This window comes from Micropterus dolomieu, linkage group LG23 (assembly GCF_021292245.1).
Source record: "Micropterus dolomieu isolate WLL.071019.BEF.003 ecotype Adirondacks linkage group LG23, ASM2129224v1, whole genome shotgun sequence".
Taxonomy (NCBI): Eukaryota; Metazoa; Chordata; class Actinopteri; order Centrarchiformes; family Centrarchidae; genus Micropterus; species Micropterus dolomieu.
This window is the reverse complement of record NC_060172.1, coordinates 4,266,926-4,284,144: the sequence shown is the minus strand read 5'-3', so window position 1 is coordinate 4,284,144 and position 17,219 is coordinate 4,266,926. Positions and strand designations below refer to the sequence as shown.

The following is a 17,219-nucleotide window of genomic DNA, read 5'->3' as shown; positions in this document are numbered from 1 at the left end:
GTAGAGGCAGCAGCACCAGTAGGAGTACCAGTAGTAGAGGCAGCAGCACCAGTAGTAGAGGCAGCAGCACCAGTATGAGTACCAGTAGTAGAGGCAGCAGCACCAGTAGGAGTACCAGTAGTAGAGGCAGCAGCACCAGTAGTAGAGGCAGCAGCACCAGTATGAGTACCAGTAGTAGAGGCAGCAGCACCAGTAGGAGTACCAGTAGTAGAGGCAGCAGCACCAGTAGTAGAGGCAGCAGCACCAGTAGGAGTACCAGTAGTAGAGGCAGCAGCACCAGTAGTAGAGGCAGCAGCACCAGTATGAGTACCAGTAGTAGAGGCAGCAGCACCAGTAGTAGAGGCAGCAGCACCAGTAGGAGTACCAGTAGTAGAGGCAGCAGCACCAGTAGTAGAGGCAGCAGCACCAGTAGGAGTACCAGTAGTAGAGGCAGCAGCACCAGTAGTAGAGGCAGCAGCACCAGTAGGAGTACCAGTAGTAGAGGCAGCAGCACCAGTATGAGTACCAGTAGTAGAGGCAGCTAACTTGTAGCATATTTGTGTAAGTTAACTTTTAAGAGAACATGCAGCTAATCGAAGCTTCATAATGTTTAGCAACAAATCAAATCAACATTTCTTCTTTCATCTTTTGTCACAAACGAAAAATGAAAATATCACATAATTTGTTTTTTAACAAAATAAGTAGACATTGCTAAAAAACAAAAGTTTCTGTTCTGTGATAAATATGTGAAAAGCATCTTTAGCCCAGACAGATGTCCTCTGATAACGTGTAATTTCCTGACATGGTTCCTGTTCAAAGTGTTCTCTTGTAAATCAAGCTGATTGGTTCCTCCTGTTGCGTTTGCAGGGGAGCGTTTTCTGTGGTGCGTCGCTGTGTGAAGGTGCTGTCTGGTCAGGAGTACGCCGCCAAGATCATCAACACCAAGAAACTGTCAGCCAGAGGTGAGGACCTGAAGGAGGCCTGCAGACACTCTGGGCCACATCAGACAGTAACAACACATTTAGAACAGGTGACCTTCCACCTGATCTGAAAACACACCACATGCAGGAATCCCCACGTTGTTGGCAGGTGGGACTTGGCCACCTGGGGTCTGCTACTCACTGCTGCTTCTCACAAGCTGAGGCAACGACATCACATCAGATGTTAACGTCACACATCATTCTGCTGGTTTCAGGTGTGTTGGTGACGTGTGAAGCAACACCTGCTTTACAAATTACAGTGAGATATAAAATATCAGTGTGTACTCACCTTTGATCGATCCTAAAACACCTAAATATTGATTCTATCTTTTCATGTTTCAACACTGAAGAAATGACCCTTTGCTCCAGTGTAAAGTAGTGAGCGTGCAGCTTGTAGAACGGTGTAAATCTGCTGTCCACTCAAAATAACACATCACACAGCCATTAATGTCTAAACCGCTGGCAACAAAAGTGAGGACACCCCTAAGTGAAAATGTCCAAATTGGGCCCAATAAGCCGAGGCTGTAAGAAGACCTCCAAGACCCTGAAACTGAGCTGTAGCACGGCGGCCGAGACCACACAGCGGTTCACTAGGACAGGCCTCGTCATGGTCGACCAAAGCAGCTGAGTGCACGTGCTCAGCGTCATATCCAGAGGTTGTCTTTGGGAAACAGACGTCTGAGTGCTGCCAGCATTGCTGCAGAGGTTGAAGGGGTGGGGGGGTCGGCCTGTCAGGGCTCAGACCATACGCCGCACACTGCATCAAACTGGTCTGCATGGCTGTCGACCCAGAAGGAAGCCTCTTCTGAAGATGATGCACAAGAAAGCTGCAAACAGTTTGCTGAAGAGCAGCAGACTAAAGACATGGACTACTGGAACCAGGTCCTGTGGTCTGATGAGACCAAGATAAACTTATTTGGTTCAGATGGTGTCAAGCGTGTGTGGCGGCAACCAGGTGAGGAGGACAAAGACAAGTGAGTCCTGCCTACAGTCCAGCATGGTGGTGGGAGTGTCCTGGTCTGGGGCTGCATGAGTGCTGCCGGCACTGGGGAGCTACAGCTCACTGAGGGAACCATGAATGCCAACATGTACTGTGACATACTGAAGCAGAGCGGGATCCCCTCCCTTCAGAGACTGGGCCGCAGGGCAGTATTCCAACATGATACCCAAACACGCCTCCAAGACGACCGCTGCCTCGCTAAAGAAGCTGAGGGTAAAGGTGACGGACTGGCCGAGCATGTCTCCAGACCTGAACCCTACTGAGCATCTGTGGGGCTCCTCAAACGGAAGGTGGAGGAGCCCAAGGTCTCTAACATCCACCTGCTCCGTGATGTCGTCCTGTGAACCTGTGAAGCTCAGGTGAACTCCAGGCCCAAGAGGGTTAAGGCAGCGCTGGAAAATAATGGTGGCCACACAAAATATTGACACTTTGGGTCCAATTTGGACATTTTCACTTAGGGGTGTCCTCACTTTTGTTGCCAGCGGTTTAGACATTAACGGCTGTGTGATGTGTTATTTTGAGGGGACAGCAGATTTACACTGTTATACAAGCTGTAGACTCTCTACTTTACACTGGAGCAAAGGGTCATTTCTTCAGTGTTGTCACATGGAAAGATTATCATTATCATTAGCTTATCTTGCTTTTTTAGGAGCAGCTGCATTTTTCCAAAGAACAGTAATTCATATAAAAAAAACTAATAATAATGTAAAATTACCTGCCATCATTTCAGAGTTTCCTCTGGTTGTTCTTGGTTGGTGTTCTGAGCAGATCCATGTTCTCCCGGGGAGTCGGGGAGTTTCTGCTAAGGTTTAGTATTTAGGATGTTAGGGTAGAAAGTGCAGCTCTGTCTCTACCTGTCCTCTGAGTCTCTACCTGTCCTCAGAGTATCTACCTGTCCTCTGAGGTTCTACCTGTCCTCTGAGTCTCTACCTGTCCTCAGAGTATCTACCTGTCCTCTGAGGTTCTACCTGTCCTCTGAGCCTCTACCTGTCCTCTGAGTCTCTCCTCTCCTGGTAGCCAGCTCTGTCTATGTCCAGGCTGTGGTCACCCAGTCTGTCTGTTGTCCGCCTGTTTCTTAGTTTAGGACATTTTATTGTGCTCAGTGTGAATTCTCTTTTTAGACCCAGATGTTTTGGTCGTTTCTTTCCAGTATTCAAGATATTTTTGTTTTTGCTTGTTGATAATGTGGTTTGGTCTGCTTGAGTTTGTGTTGCTGTTCTGAGGCTGTTGGACGTTTGTTTCTGCCTCAGGACCAGCTGGCTGAGGGGAGTCCTGGTGTGTCAGGGCTCTGTGATGGTCTGTCTGGGGGTTAACTGCTTTATTGATCATTTCTGGTTTTGTAGGGAGAGAGGGTTTGGGCCGAGTTCTGCTCTGCACAGATTATTTAGTGTTTTTCTCTGCACCTGCAGGATGCATGCTCTCTCTCTCCCCCTCTCTCTCCATCTTTTTTATCTCTATTCTGGTTTTGAGATTTCCTGTGGTTGCTTAGCAACACCTTGCAAAGTTGACACATCAGTGTGTAACGCCACTGCAGGAACTCATGTTACCAACACTGTTACATCATCATCATTATAATATAAATAATAACACAGATTATAACGTGAGGGAGGACGAGCGATTGTTTTTAGTCTCGTTCTGAGTTCACTCTGTAGCCTTCACTATCGAGCTCTAAAGAATTACTAAATACGCCCTGTGTATCAGTTCGCTTTTCATTACTGATTAATCTCTTGATTGTTCTCATGATTGACTTGTCTTTAATATGTCCGTCCAAACTGACGCCTTCAAGCGCCAAAAATATTCATATTTTAACCTTTACAATAAAGAAAACGAGAAAATCTGAAACCAGGTTTTAATTGATCAGTTAGCAAAATAGTTGCTAATTAATTTCTGTGCGACCAGTTATTTGATTTAAAGTTTCAGCTCTAAACACATCCCATAATAATAATAATAATAATGATAGTGATAATTATAGCCTGAGGGTGTGCTGGCTCAATAATAAACACCAACAGCAGAACCAGGACTACGTCTTCTTCTTCACACCCTCATAAAGTCCAAATCACCTCCTCCACATCTTCAGCTCTAACGAGCCACAAATCACATCTCATCCCATAATATTCCCTCCGCAGCGCTGCAGCCTCCGGCTCTGCTCATGTTTGAGTTTTAATTCAAGTTTAACGATGTTGTTTTGGTCTCACAATGGAAATGATAGATCTTAGCTTTTATCAGTATGAACGTGAGGAACTGAAACGGCTGATTTCATGACATCATCCTGGTCTGTAACAGGAAGTCTGCTCATATTTCAACCAGACTGTCAGAGTAAAGCGCCCCCTACAGGCTGCAGTGGTCATTATTCTGTTTTAACTATTCTTACATTCTTAATAATATTAGTACTTTTTGGACTTTACTTACTTACTAAGTGATGCAGTACTTTCACTTGTAATGGAGGGATTTTAGAAGTTGTTATTGGTACTAAAGTATATGATAAAATACTTCATCCACCTCTGCTGGTAGTGTCCAGTATCACTGATGGTGACCGACTTTCTGTGAGTCAAACGCCATCTGACCAGTTTGTCTTATTGGAAATCTGGAGCTGAAGCCATCAAATGTTCTTTAAACCAGCAGCCTGCCTCCGTCTGTGTTTGCTTTGTGGCACAGTGTGTGTTTCATGTTCTTATATCTCAGTGGGGACTTGAACCTGAGCGGGTGGAGACTGCTTTGTGAGGGTGGAGACTATGTTAAGGTGAGGGTTAAGGTTTGGCATGTAGCTGCGACGGTTAAGGTGAGGGATGTCAGTGAGATGTCCCCACAGAGATGTCTGAAACAGACATGTGTGATGTATGTTTGATTTCCTGGGGAAGAGGAGTTTCCCCGACCTGCAGCAGAACGTCTCTGCAGCAGCTCTTTGACTCGTCTCATTCCTGCGACGTTCACACGGTGATATTTCGCTGCTCAGATCTGTTTTCAGCTCTGATGTCTGAAATGTGTTTGTGTTGAGCTTCAGAGCTGCTGCTCGGTTGGAAACCTTCCTCGGCAGATTCTCTTTTGGCTGCCGGTCACTCGTCACCTCGCCGAGTCTCAGCTGTCCAATCAGCTGAAACTGAGCAACGGCTGGTCTCGGATCAGTCACTGCAGCACTGTTGGAGATGAACAGAGAGGCTGAACTGAGCTGAGTTCAGAGGGGTTTTGTGGTTTTGGATGGTTGTGGTTTAGAGTCAGAACATAATGAAGAACAACAGCAGCTGGCCACAGAAAATAGAGACTGAAACAGACTTCTCCTTCCTGTTCTACAGAAGAGCTCTCTGCTCTGTCTGATGTCTCTTCATCTCTTCTGTGTGTCTGTCTTCATCTTTTCTGTCTGATATATTCATCTCTTCTGTGTGTCTGTCTTCATCTCTTCTGTTTGTCTGTCTTCATCTCTTCTGTGTGTCTGTCTTCATCTTTTCTGACTGATGGTTTTATCTCTTCTGTCTGATGTCTTCATCTCTTCTGTCTGTCTTCATCTCTTCTGACTGATGTCTTTATCTTTTCTGTCCGTCTTCATCTCTTCTGACGTCTTCATCTTTTGTGATGTCTTTTTATCTGTTTTGATTGATGTCTTCATCTCTTCTATCTGTCTTCATCTCTTCTGACCGATATCTTCATCTCTTCTGTCTGATGTCTTCATCTTTTCTGACGTCTTCATCTCTTCTGTTCGATGTCTCGATCTCTTCTGTCCGTCTTCATCTCTTCTGACGTCTTCATCTTTTCTGATGCTTTTTTATCTGTTTTGATTGATGTCTTCATCTCTTCTATCTGTCTTCATCTCTTCTGACCGATATCTTCATCTTGTCTGTCTGATCTCTTCACCTCTTCTGATGTCTTTATCTCTTCTGTCTGATGTTTTTATCTTTTCTGTCTTCATCTTTTCTGTCTGATGTCTTTATCTTTTCTATCTGTCATCATCTCTTCTGACCGATGTCTTCCTCTCTTCTGTCTGATGTTGTCATCTCTTCTATCTGTCTTCATCTTTTCTGACTGATGTCCACATCTCTTCTGTCTGTCTTTATCTCTTCTGACTGATGTCCTTATCTCTTCTGTTCGATGTCTTCATCTCTTCTATCTGTCTTCATCTCTACTATCTGTCTTCATCTCTACTATCTGTCTTCATCTCTTCTGACTGATGTCCACATCTCTTCTGTCTGTCTTTATCTCTTCTGTTCGATGTCTTCATCTCTTCTATCTGTCTTCATCTCTACTATCTGTCTTCATCTCTACTATCTGTCTTCATCTCTTCTGACTGATATCTTCATCTCTTCTGTCTGATGTCTTTATCTCTTCTGTCTGATGTCTTCATCTCTTCTATCTGTCTTCATCTCTACTATCTATCTTCATGTCTTCTGACTGATATCTTCGTCTCTTCTGTCTGATGTCTTCATCTTTACTGACTGATGTCTTCATCTCTTCTGTCTGTCTTTATCTCTTCTGTCTGATGTCTTCATCTCTTCTATCTGTCTTCATCTCTTCTATCTGTCTTCATGTCTTCTGACTGATATCTTCGTCTCGTCTGACTGATGTCCTCATCTCTTCTGACTGATGTCTTCATCTCTTCTGTCTGTCTTCATCTCTTCTGTCTGATGTCCTAATCTCTTCTGATGTCTTTATCTTTTCTGTCTTCATTTCTTCTGACTGATATCTTCATCTCTTCTGTCTTTCTTATCTCTTCTGTCTGTCCATCTTCATCTTTTCTGACGTCTTCATCTCTTCTGTACGATGTCTTTATCTCTTCTGTCTTTCTTCATCTCGTCTGACTGTTTTCATCTTTTCTGTCTGTCTGTCCTCATCTCTTCAAACTGATGTCTTTATTTCTAATGACTTTCTTCATCTCTTTTGTCTGTCTGTCTTCATCTTTACTGACTGATATCTTCGTCTCTTCTGTCTGATGTCTTCATCTTTACTGACTGATGTCTTCATCTCTTCTATCTGTCTTCATCTCTTCTATCTGTCTTCATGTCTTCTGACTGATATCTTCGTCTCGTCTGACTGATGTCTTCATCTCTTCTGACTGATGTCTTCATCTCTTCTGTCTGTCTTCATCTCTTCTGTCTGATGTCCTAATCTCTTCTGATGTCTTTATCTTTTCTGTCTTCATTTCTTCTGACTGATATCTTCATCTCTTCTGTCTTTCTTATCTCTTCTGTCTGTCCATCTTCATCTTTTCTGACGTCTTCATCTCTTCTGTACGATGTCTTTATCTCTTCTGTCTTTCTTCATCTCGTCTGACTGTTTTCATCTTTTCTGTCTGTCTGTCCTCATCTCTTCAAACTGATGTCTTTATTTCTAATGACTTTCTTCATCTCTTTTGTCTGTCTGTCTTCATCTTTACTGACTGATATCTTCGTCTCTTCTGTCTGATGTCTTCATCTTTACTGACTGATGTCTTCATCTCTTCTATCTGTCTTCATCTCTTCTATCTGTCTTCATGTCTTCTGACTGATATCTTCGTCTCGTCTGACTGATGTCTTCATCTCTTCTGACTGATGTCTTCATCTCTTCTGTCTGTCTTCATCTCTTCTGTCTGATGTCCTAATCTCTTCTGATGTCTTTATCTTTTCTGTCTTCATTTCTTCTGACTGATATCTTCATCTCTTCTGTCTTTCTTATCTCTTCTGTCTGTCCATCTTCATCTTTTCTGACGTCTTCATCTCTTCTGTACGATGTCTTTATCTCTTCTGTCTTTCTTCATCTCGTCTGACTGTTTTCATCTTTTCTGTCTGTCTGTCCTCATCTCTTCAAACTGATGTCTTTATTTCTTATGACTTTCTTCATCTCTTCTGTCTGTCTATCTGTCTGTCTGTCTTCATCTTTACTGACTGATATCTTCATCTCTTCTGTCTGATATCTTCATCTCTTCTGTCTGATGTCTTCATCTCTTCTATCTGTCTTCATCTCTTCTGTCTGATGTCTTTATCTCTTCTGTCTGATGTCTTCATCTCTTCTATCTGTCTTCATCTCTTCTGTCTGATGTCTTCATCTCTTCTGTCTAATATCTTCATCTCTTCTGTCTGATGTCTTCATCTCTTCTGCATATACAATATATTGTATATATTGACATTTTTTATTCATTGTTGTTACTGATGGCTGCATGGGTCACTAAAGCTCTCCTCTACGTCCACATGAAGTCGATTAAGTTTTAAAAGGTGTAATTTTTTCTTTTCTTCTGTCCAAACAACATAATCTCCTTTAAAACCTGAGCTTTTCCAACACGTCTCCAGAGTGTGTAAATGTTAACCTTCGGCTTGGAGTTTCCGTGTGTTAGAGGGAAATTTTACAAGATGAGGATGTGAGCTGCTCAGTGAAGGCTGTCTGTCGTTGATTTAACTGTAAATACAAAGTATAGATTAAACACTTTTTTTTTTTTTAAAGCGTTAGTTGGCAGGTGCCTTTCTTCAGCCCTGAGTCGTGTCTGCAGGGTTTCAGCCTGTATGTAGCCTGAGAGGCCAGGGCAAAGAAGAAACCTTTAACCACTGGCTGCTGCTCACTAAGTTTATTGATCCGAGACTCAGACGAAGAAATCAACCTTCTTATTAAATCAGACCTTCTCTCTTGTGAACAGTCAGAAAACAAACCCGGCTGTATCTGTCCTGCAGATGATACTGTTGGAATTATTCACTTTGAAAATCTCCTCACTGAAGGCAGATTCATCACACACCTGGGCTGCAAATCACATACTAATGTACTGCTACTGCATTCTCAGTATGCAATGCACTCTGCCAACTACATACTCAGTATGTACTACACTCTGCCAACTACATACTCAGTATGTACTACACTCTGCCAACTACATACTCAGTATGTACTACACACTGCCCACTACATACTCAGTATGTACTACACTCTGCCAACTACATACTCAGTATGTACTGCACACTGCCCACTACATACTCAGTTGGTATGTACTGCATACTGCCTAGTACACACAGGAAGTGTAACATAGGGTCTGACCCCATCTGGAGCTATCCCCGGAAATGTCCCTGTTTTTAACAGTGTGTTATTCATAGACTGTATAAGGTGTTAACAGACCTGAAATCAGATTTTACGTGCCAGAAAGACTGGTCAGCAGAGCGTACAGGTGTTGTGCTGAAAACTGATTACCGTCCGCGGAAGCGTGCGCAGCATGTTAAAGCTGTATCACTCAGTCTCTCTACGTCTGCAGCTGCTTTTATCTGGATCAAACAGAGACATAACTTTCAAATAAACTTTACACTTTATCTCCGTGGTAAAAGCAAAGATATGTCTTTGTGATAGGCCTACTTTTAACGTTTCTTTTAACAGAATAATCACAATTGTGGCCAAATAAGTGTTTATCATAACCAAGCATGACATTTATGTGATTATAGACAATAATTGTAGCCTGTTGCTGCTGATGGATGATGTGTTTGATAGGCCTATATGTCTAATATCCTTGTTCATATTTGGAAAACAGACTGTAGCCTATAATTAACATGACTTACTGCTGAGTTATAAATAAAATATAGACAAGATCTCTTTTGCAATTATCCTTATGACTCTACATTATTTAACTTGCTGTGTACCAACCAATCCGGTCCTTTTTACCTGTTGAAATACCTCTAAATGGCCAAACACACATAAAATGCATTATTCCACTTACCAGAAAGTGATTGCAGCTTCTACTTATTGACTAAAAGGTCGTTTCTGCCTCAACATGACATCATTTAATTCAGAAGAGTTATATCTGACAGATTATAAAACTTTTTTATTTCATGATGACATATTTTTTAATGACACACTGACCACCAAACCAAAAACGTCCCCGGTTTTTGTTTCAGAAATCTGGTCACCTTAGTGTAACATCTCCTTAAGCTAATGCTAGTTTAGCATATGTGCTAATGTTAGCTGTTTGTTAGCTTCTTTCTGTCATCATGTCTGAAGGCGTCTGGCTGCCATGACTCTGATTGGTTATTATCAGAACCTCTACCCTGACTGTCTGTATCAATACCGGATCAATAACTCTGATCAATGTGTTTGTTTGTTCTCAGATCATCAGAAGTTGGACCGTGAAGCTCGAATCTGTCGTTTATTGAAGCACCCAAACATCGGTGAGTACTACTACATGTACTACAGGTACTGCAGATACTACTATTAGTACTGAGGTTACTACTAACGCTGCAGTTATTACTACCACTACTCATTCTAGATGATGATGATGGTGATGGTGGTGGTGATGAGGATGAGGATGATGATTAATTATGGTGCGGTTGGCGTTACTAACGGCAACCAGAGTGTGGTTACTAATTGATGAGGAGCAGTTATCTCCAGGGAGACGACTGAGAGCAGAGAGGTTTTCCTTCCTCCTCCTCTCTGATCTCTGATCACAGAGCAGCAAGGAATGCACACTACTACTACTGCTGAAGTAAAAGTACTATTAATGCACAGTAAAAATACTCTATGTATAATAAACATTACAGAAATATTATCAGCACTTCATTTATCAGCCTCTCAGCTTCTAATTAGCTTCAAATATGATGATATTAATAATAATGTTTGTTATTTATATCCGCTCTGTCCTGGCTGATGGGAGCCTTCCTCTGTTTAACGAGTCGCTTCCTCGGCCGCCATCATGCAGGACAAACAGACGTATTTGTACATCGCTTGTTTGATGTTTGGGTGATGACTGCTGAGTGAACCACAATTGGCCCCTTGGGGACAATAACAATACCCTTCATCCTCGGAAGTGCAGCAAACTTTTATTCACAGTAACTTTTCCTCCAGTCAAACGTGTCACCGACACCTGCCACAGACATACTATAGTACTCTTAGAAATACTTCTTTCTGAGTAGATGTGGCCCCACCCCTTTAGAAGCTAACGAATCCAGTTAAATTACACTTCCTGTGGCTCCTTCACAATTAAAGCCCTACGTGAAGGCTGGAATCAGACAGACGGATCCCAGTTACCAAAAAAATAAACTTTGATGAAGTGGAAACAAACGGAGTCGGACAGATGTTCAAACATGAACCTCACGTGGAGCCAGCCAGCCAATCAGAGGGCTGCAGCCGAACCGGGCCTCCAATCAGAGCTCTGTGTAGGCCGGCGCCGCAGATCCCGAGGAGCGTTACGTAACGCTGTGTGTGTGTTTCTAGGCAACAGTGTCCTTAGGTGAAGGCATCAAAACCCTCGTTCCTCCTACACACACACACTCAGATGAAATCCCGCTGCTGGGCTGTGTGGGAGTGTTTCAAGAGAAAAACCTGATTATTTCTTTCTGAGTGCTTTCACACAGGTACGAGTGTGTGTGTGTGTGTGTGGGCAGCAGCTTCTCCTTCCTCTTGTTATATATCACATTATACAATCTATGCAGCGAGCAGCAGAGCTTCTGCATTCAGAGCAGAAACCGTCCACGTCTTAATAAAATAACCCTGAAGTGTTGAGCCAGATCAACATGGTGATCGTTTTATTTGATCTGTGTCTAGTGTCTCACTGCCGCTCTGCATCAATCATTAAATGTAATCAGTATTAATCAATAATCAGTATTAATTAGCTGCGTTTTGCTGCTTCATGTGGTTTTCAGGACTAAATGAACTGGATCCATATTGTTACTGTCCTCGCGTTTCCTCTTGTCCCCAGAATATAATCATATATATAAAAATGTATAGATATCTATAGTTTACAGACATGTCGATTAATCTTTCTGTCCCGTATTATTTGTATTCAGTATAATTCTGCAGCGTTACAGTAAATTCTTGTATATTATATATATATATATATATATATATATATATATTTGCAGGTAAAAGTCTGTTTGTGAGCGACTTTGTGCACAAGTCATATCTTCTGTAATAAATGTAGTTTTTAATGCGCAAACAAACAGATAATTCAGTAAAAAAGTACAAAAGCAGAAACAGCAAAATGAACTGAAGGCAAAAGTACTTGTTAACAGCCAGAAAACAAGTACTCATGTAGAAGTACTGTGACCAGTCAAGTATCAACTGAAAAAACAACTTGAATAACTTATGAAGTAAAATAAAAAACAAAGACTCACTTCTGTGTTTCTACCTTGTGTCTGTGACGTAAAGATGATGTGTTTGATATTTAATCCTTAAAACTAGTAACTATTTAAAAGATGCTACTACTTATTTATTAGTTAGTATTATCTGTTCATTAGTTACTAGTAACTATTCCAGTTTTACTTTAACAGTTTACATCTGTGTAGCTCGGCAGTTCAGGTATCACCTGTTCATTAGTTTTACTAGTAACTGTATATATATTACAAGTATCTTACTGATTAAATAGTTAATAGAAACTTAAAATTAGTCACTAATGTGTATAGTGACTACTAAATTGTAAATGGTTGCTAGTAACTTATGAACGGGTGACATCTGAACTACAGAGTACTGTGTGTAGTATTAAAGTACAACACACAGCTCTGATGAAGTAAAACCATTCTGTTCTTCTCTGTGTCGGATGGCTGGAGGACAAGTTTAGCCTAGCTTAGCACAAAGACTGAAAGCAGGGGGAAACTGCTAGCCTAGCTCCTAGCATCTTTGCTAAGCGGCTAGCCAGCAGTCGGCCCTTTACAGTCGAACACCTGCTCAACAAACTTTTCTCTCCTTCTTCCTTCCAGTTCGACTACATGACAGCATTTCAGAGGAGTTGCACCATTACCTCATCTTTGACCTGTGAGTTCTCTTCTGTTTTCATCGGTGCGTTCACCTGCTGCATGTCCCTAATTCTTCTGAAGTGGAAACAACATGGACGTCACAACAAAGATGTGTTGGACTGTTGTTGTTACTGTACCAGTGCATTACCTGCTAAGAAATACTTAAACTCTGTCCCTCCACACGGACAGCAAACTAACCGTTATAACCTAATACCACATTACAAATTACACTTTAGCAAATACGTACATGCAGTACGTGATTAATCAACGTTTCTAACCATCAGCCACGTTTCTACTCGTGCATCAAACGTTTATCAAACTTTCTGTTGTTGAAATTTCCAATTATTCCGACACCACTTGAATGCACAGAGATATGCTGTATGCTACATATCTGTGATGTCACATCCTGTTTGTTGTTGCTTTTGGTTAAGTACTGTTTTATAGAGAGTCATTCGCTTTCGTTTCCAGGCCAATGGGACCATATTTCGGAAAAAATGTCAACTTATCTTTTTATCCTGTTAGAAGTTAGCTTCAGTAACGTTAGCTTCAGTAACATTAGCTTCAGTAATGTTAGCTTCAGTAACGTTAGCTTCACTAACGTTAGCTTCAGTAATGTTAGCTTCAGTAACGTTAGCTTCAGTAACGTTAGCTTCAGTAACGTTAGCTTCAGTAACGTTAGCTTCAGTAACGTTAGCTTCAGTCATGTTAACTTCAGTAACGTTAGCTTCAGTAACGTTAGCTTCAGTTACGTTAACTTCAGTAACGTTAGCTTCAGTAACGTTAGCTTCAGTTACGTTAACTTTAGTAACGTTAGCTTCAGTAACATTAGCTTCAGTAACATTAGCTTCAGTAACGTTAGCTTCAGTCACGTTAGCTTTCTGTCTGTTACCTGAACAGTTTTACATCAAACTGTGACTTTCTTGACTAAATGTATCTTTTAAATTGACAAACATCATGTGTGTCATTCAGGGCTCAATTCAAACGGGATCAAAATATTAGTTGTCTCTTGACGTTGACTACCGTACAATATTTTTCCGAAATTAGGTCCCATGGTGGTCCACCGGAAGGGGCGGGACTTAGGCTCTCTATTACACTTTGTCAAGGTGATGTCATAGCTGGAATAATTTATTTTGAACAACACGTGTCACATGTTGTTTTGTGGTTCCATTTAAAGTCGCAGTACATCACATGGTTTTATCAGCCTGTTATTTATTTTCTACTGCTCTTCATCACATTGAGATGTCATATTGCTTTGTTATGTTGTATTATTTCATTTTATGTTGTAATATTATGTTACATGCTGTTATTTCTTATTGTCACGTTCCACTGCGATCTTCACAGAGTTGATGTGTTTGTTCATTATGTTTCCTCTCTCAGGGTCACAGGGGGAGAGCTATTTGAAGATATTGTAGCCAGAGAATATTACAGCGAAGCTGACGCCAGGTAGGAAACATCAATAAATCCATCTGCTCATCGCCACAGTCCTCTTTTCTGGTTCTTCTAGCAGAGCTGAGCTTCTGTTCTTCTTAATTAAATCCACCGCTCAGCACTTCATCACATCAGAGACACATGACCCCTGACCCCTGACCTCTGACCTCTCTGTCAACAGTCACTGCATCCAGCAGATCCTGGAGGCGGTGCTGCACTGTCACCAGATGGGCGTGGTCCACCGGGACCTGAAGGTATAACTCTCATGTGCAAACTCAAATCAACAATTTTCTTTATGTGACTTCCTGTCTGTGGCTGCCAGCTGCGAGCACACTGGGTCCTCCTGAAGACTAAATCTTTAAAAACTCAGATAAATGTTTGCATGTTTAAAAAGGTTCAGCTGCCTGCTGTAGTTTCTATCAGACAAACAGGAGGGACTACTTTCAGCGGCGGATGGATCCACGTGTGGTCCTGTAGTGAGTGTTTGGGGAAGCAGGAGTCAGAACACACTACAGTGTTCATGGTGATGAGGGAACATGTGAGCCAGTGCAGCAGAGAGGCATCAGGCGACAAAGTCAAGTTGGCAAGAACAAATATGCAACGTCTGGTTACACTTTCAAAATAAAACTAGCTGTTAAGGTTGTGAAACGGTTCAGTTAATAAGATCTTCGTTTGGAGCTGCACATGCGAGCTTTGTCTCTACAGCCGCGGTTCCACCAAAAGTACCCGGGACTTTTCAGTCCCCAGGTCTATTTCCGAGGAACTAAAAGGTTCCTTCAGGCCTCTGTTGTGTGTTTCCACCGCGGTCTAAAGACCTGCGAAGTTCAGGCAGATTAACCAGCTGGCGTAGACTGTAGGCCTGCACGCCGTACACAGCGATGCACAGGCATCATTACTTGTAACCACGATCCATGAGCAACATTTATAAATGAACATCGGATTTGACTGAATATAAAGAAAAACTACAGGCTGTGTTTGATCATTAAAGCAGCTTTTTGTGAAAGTAAAATGAAGAGACGCACGATAAAGTTTGTTACAGATTTAATAACAAACTGGATAAAAGCATCAAGTTCTTAAAATAACTCCAGCTCAGAGAAAGAAACACAAAAATAAAATGGCGACAGTTTGGAAGGTTATTAAAACATTTCCAGCCGACAGGAGCAGCAGGTCAGCTGCAGCGTCACGTCTGTGTCGCCTGAGCGTCGTTTAACGTGCTTTATTAAAACCTCCTGACTGATGAACACTTCAAACAACCACTCAGGACCCAGTATTTAGCTTCACTCCATCAGCTGTTCGCTGTAAACACACCGCTGCACGCCGGCTGCTGTTTCCCAGCAACACATTTAATGGCGACGTTCGATCTCAGGCGACGTCGGCGAGACTCGTGCGGCTCTCTGACTGCTGGTTGTGATTTATTGGTTTGCAAACAACAGAAGAGCAGTCCACTGCAAGGCAAGCCCCCCCCCCCCCCAAAATACCAGTCCTTTGGGAAAACTACTACTACTTTTTGGGGGGTAAAATAAAGACCCTAGAACAAAATTTAGACCCTGGTCCCTTCAGCTTCATGTCCTCTGACTGGGGGGAGGATGTTAGCATCTCTCCTGTAAAGTGACAGGCAGCATTAGCATGTTAGCATCTCTCCTGTAAAGTGACAGGCAGCGTTAGCATGTTAGCATCTCTCCTGTAAAGCGCCAGGTAGTGTTAGCATGTTAGCATCTCTCCTGTAAAGTGACAGGCAGCGTTAGCATGTTAGCATCTCTCCTGTAAAGTGACAGGCAGCGTTAGCATGTTAGCATCTCTCCTGTAAAGTGACAGGCAGCGTTAGCATGTTAGCATCTCTCCTGTAAAGTGACAGGCAGCGTTAGCATGTTAGCATCTCTCCTGTAAAGCGCCAGGCAGCGTTAGCATGTTAGCATCTCTCCTGTAAAGTGACAGGCAACATTAGCATGTTAGCATCAGTGTTAGCATGTTAGCATCTCTTCTGTAAAGCAATGGGCAGTGTTAGCATGGTAGCATCAGTGTTAGCATGTTAGCATCTCTCCTGTAAAGCAATGGGCAGTGTTAGCATGGTAGCATCAGTGTTAGCATGTCAGCATCTCTCCTGTAAAGCTATGGGCAGCGTTAGCATGTTAGCATCTCTCCTGTAAAGCAATGGGCAGCGTCAGCATGTTAGCATCAGTGTTAGCATGTTAGCATCTCTCCTGTAAAGCATTGGGCAGCATTAGCATGTTAGCATCAGTGTTAGCATGTTAGCATTTCTCCTGTAAAGCAATGGGCAGCTTTAGCATGTTAGCATCAGTGTTAGCATGTTAGCATCTCTCCTGTAAAGCAATGGGCAGCGTTAGCATGGTAGCATCTGTCCTGTGTCTGCAGCCAGAGAACCTACTGCTGGCCTCGAAGTCTAAAGGAGCGGCGGTGAAACTGGCCGACTTCGGCCTCGCCATCGAGGTGGAGGGAGACCAGCAGGCCTGGTTTGGTGAGGCAGATACTAATACTGTAGTAGTACTGCAGTATTAGTACTCAGTACTACAGTGATTCTACAGTCTGTAGCTGTACTTTTACCCTCCGAATCTTTCATTTAACTTTAGTTGTTCACATTTGCTTCATGTTTTTGTACATTTGACATATTTTGATTTTACTTTATTTAATTTGACTTTGGTGTTTTTTTGTTATAATAAACTTTATTTAATCTTTTATGTGCTTTAATCACATTTCTGTGTGTGTGTGTGTGTGTGTTTACAGGCTTTGCGGGGACCCCTGGCTACCTGTCTCCAGAGGTTCTGAGGAAGGACCCGTACGGGAAGGCCGTCGACCTCTGGGCCTGTGGTCAGATTCCTCTCTACTGTCTCCTTGTTTCCTTCCCTTGTTTCCTTTCCTTGTGTCCTCGCTCTCTCAGGTGTGTCTCTCTCTCTCAGGTGTGATTCTCTACATCCTATTGGTCGGTTATCCTCCGTTCTGGGATGAAGATCAGCATCGTCTCTACCAGCAAATCAAAGCTGGAGCTTATGATGTAGGTCACATGACCCCTCACCTCAGTCACATGACTCTTTGCTTCTCTCCTTAACTCCTCTTTTCTCCCCCCCACTCTTCCTCCTCCTCCTGCCCCCCACTCCTCCTCCTCCTCCTGCCCCCCACTCCTCCTCCTCCTCCTCCTCCTGCCCCCCACTCTTCCTCCTC

At 42.6% G+C, this 17,219-nt stretch overlaps 1 protein-coding gene across 2 annotated transcripts in view; it reads left to right on the top strand.

The window, feature by feature from the left end:
* The window catches only part of camk2a (calcium/calmodulin-dependent protein kinase II alpha), a 29,111-nt gene that overhangs the window by 2,746 nt on the left and 9,146 nt on the right, over positions 1 to 17,219 (top strand). For both annotated transcript variants that reach the window (XM_046040972.1, XM_046040973.1), the window contains exons 2-9: positions 847 to 941; positions 9,996 to 10,055; positions 12,579 to 12,633; positions 13,992 to 14,057; positions 14,224 to 14,296; positions 16,416 to 16,518; positions 16,785 to 16,868; positions 16,958 to 17,052. In XM_046040972.1, coding sequence (XP_045896928.1) covers positions 847 to 941; positions 9,996 to 10,055; positions 12,579 to 12,633; positions 13,992 to 14,057; positions 14,224 to 14,296; positions 16,416 to 16,518; positions 16,785 to 16,868; positions 16,958 to 17,052 — 631 coding nt within the window. The remainder of the gene's footprint in view (positions 1 to 846; positions 942 to 9,995; positions 10,056 to 12,578; positions 12,634 to 13,991; positions 14,058 to 14,223; positions 14,297 to 16,415; positions 16,519 to 16,784; positions 16,869 to 16,957; positions 17,053 to 17,219) is intronic.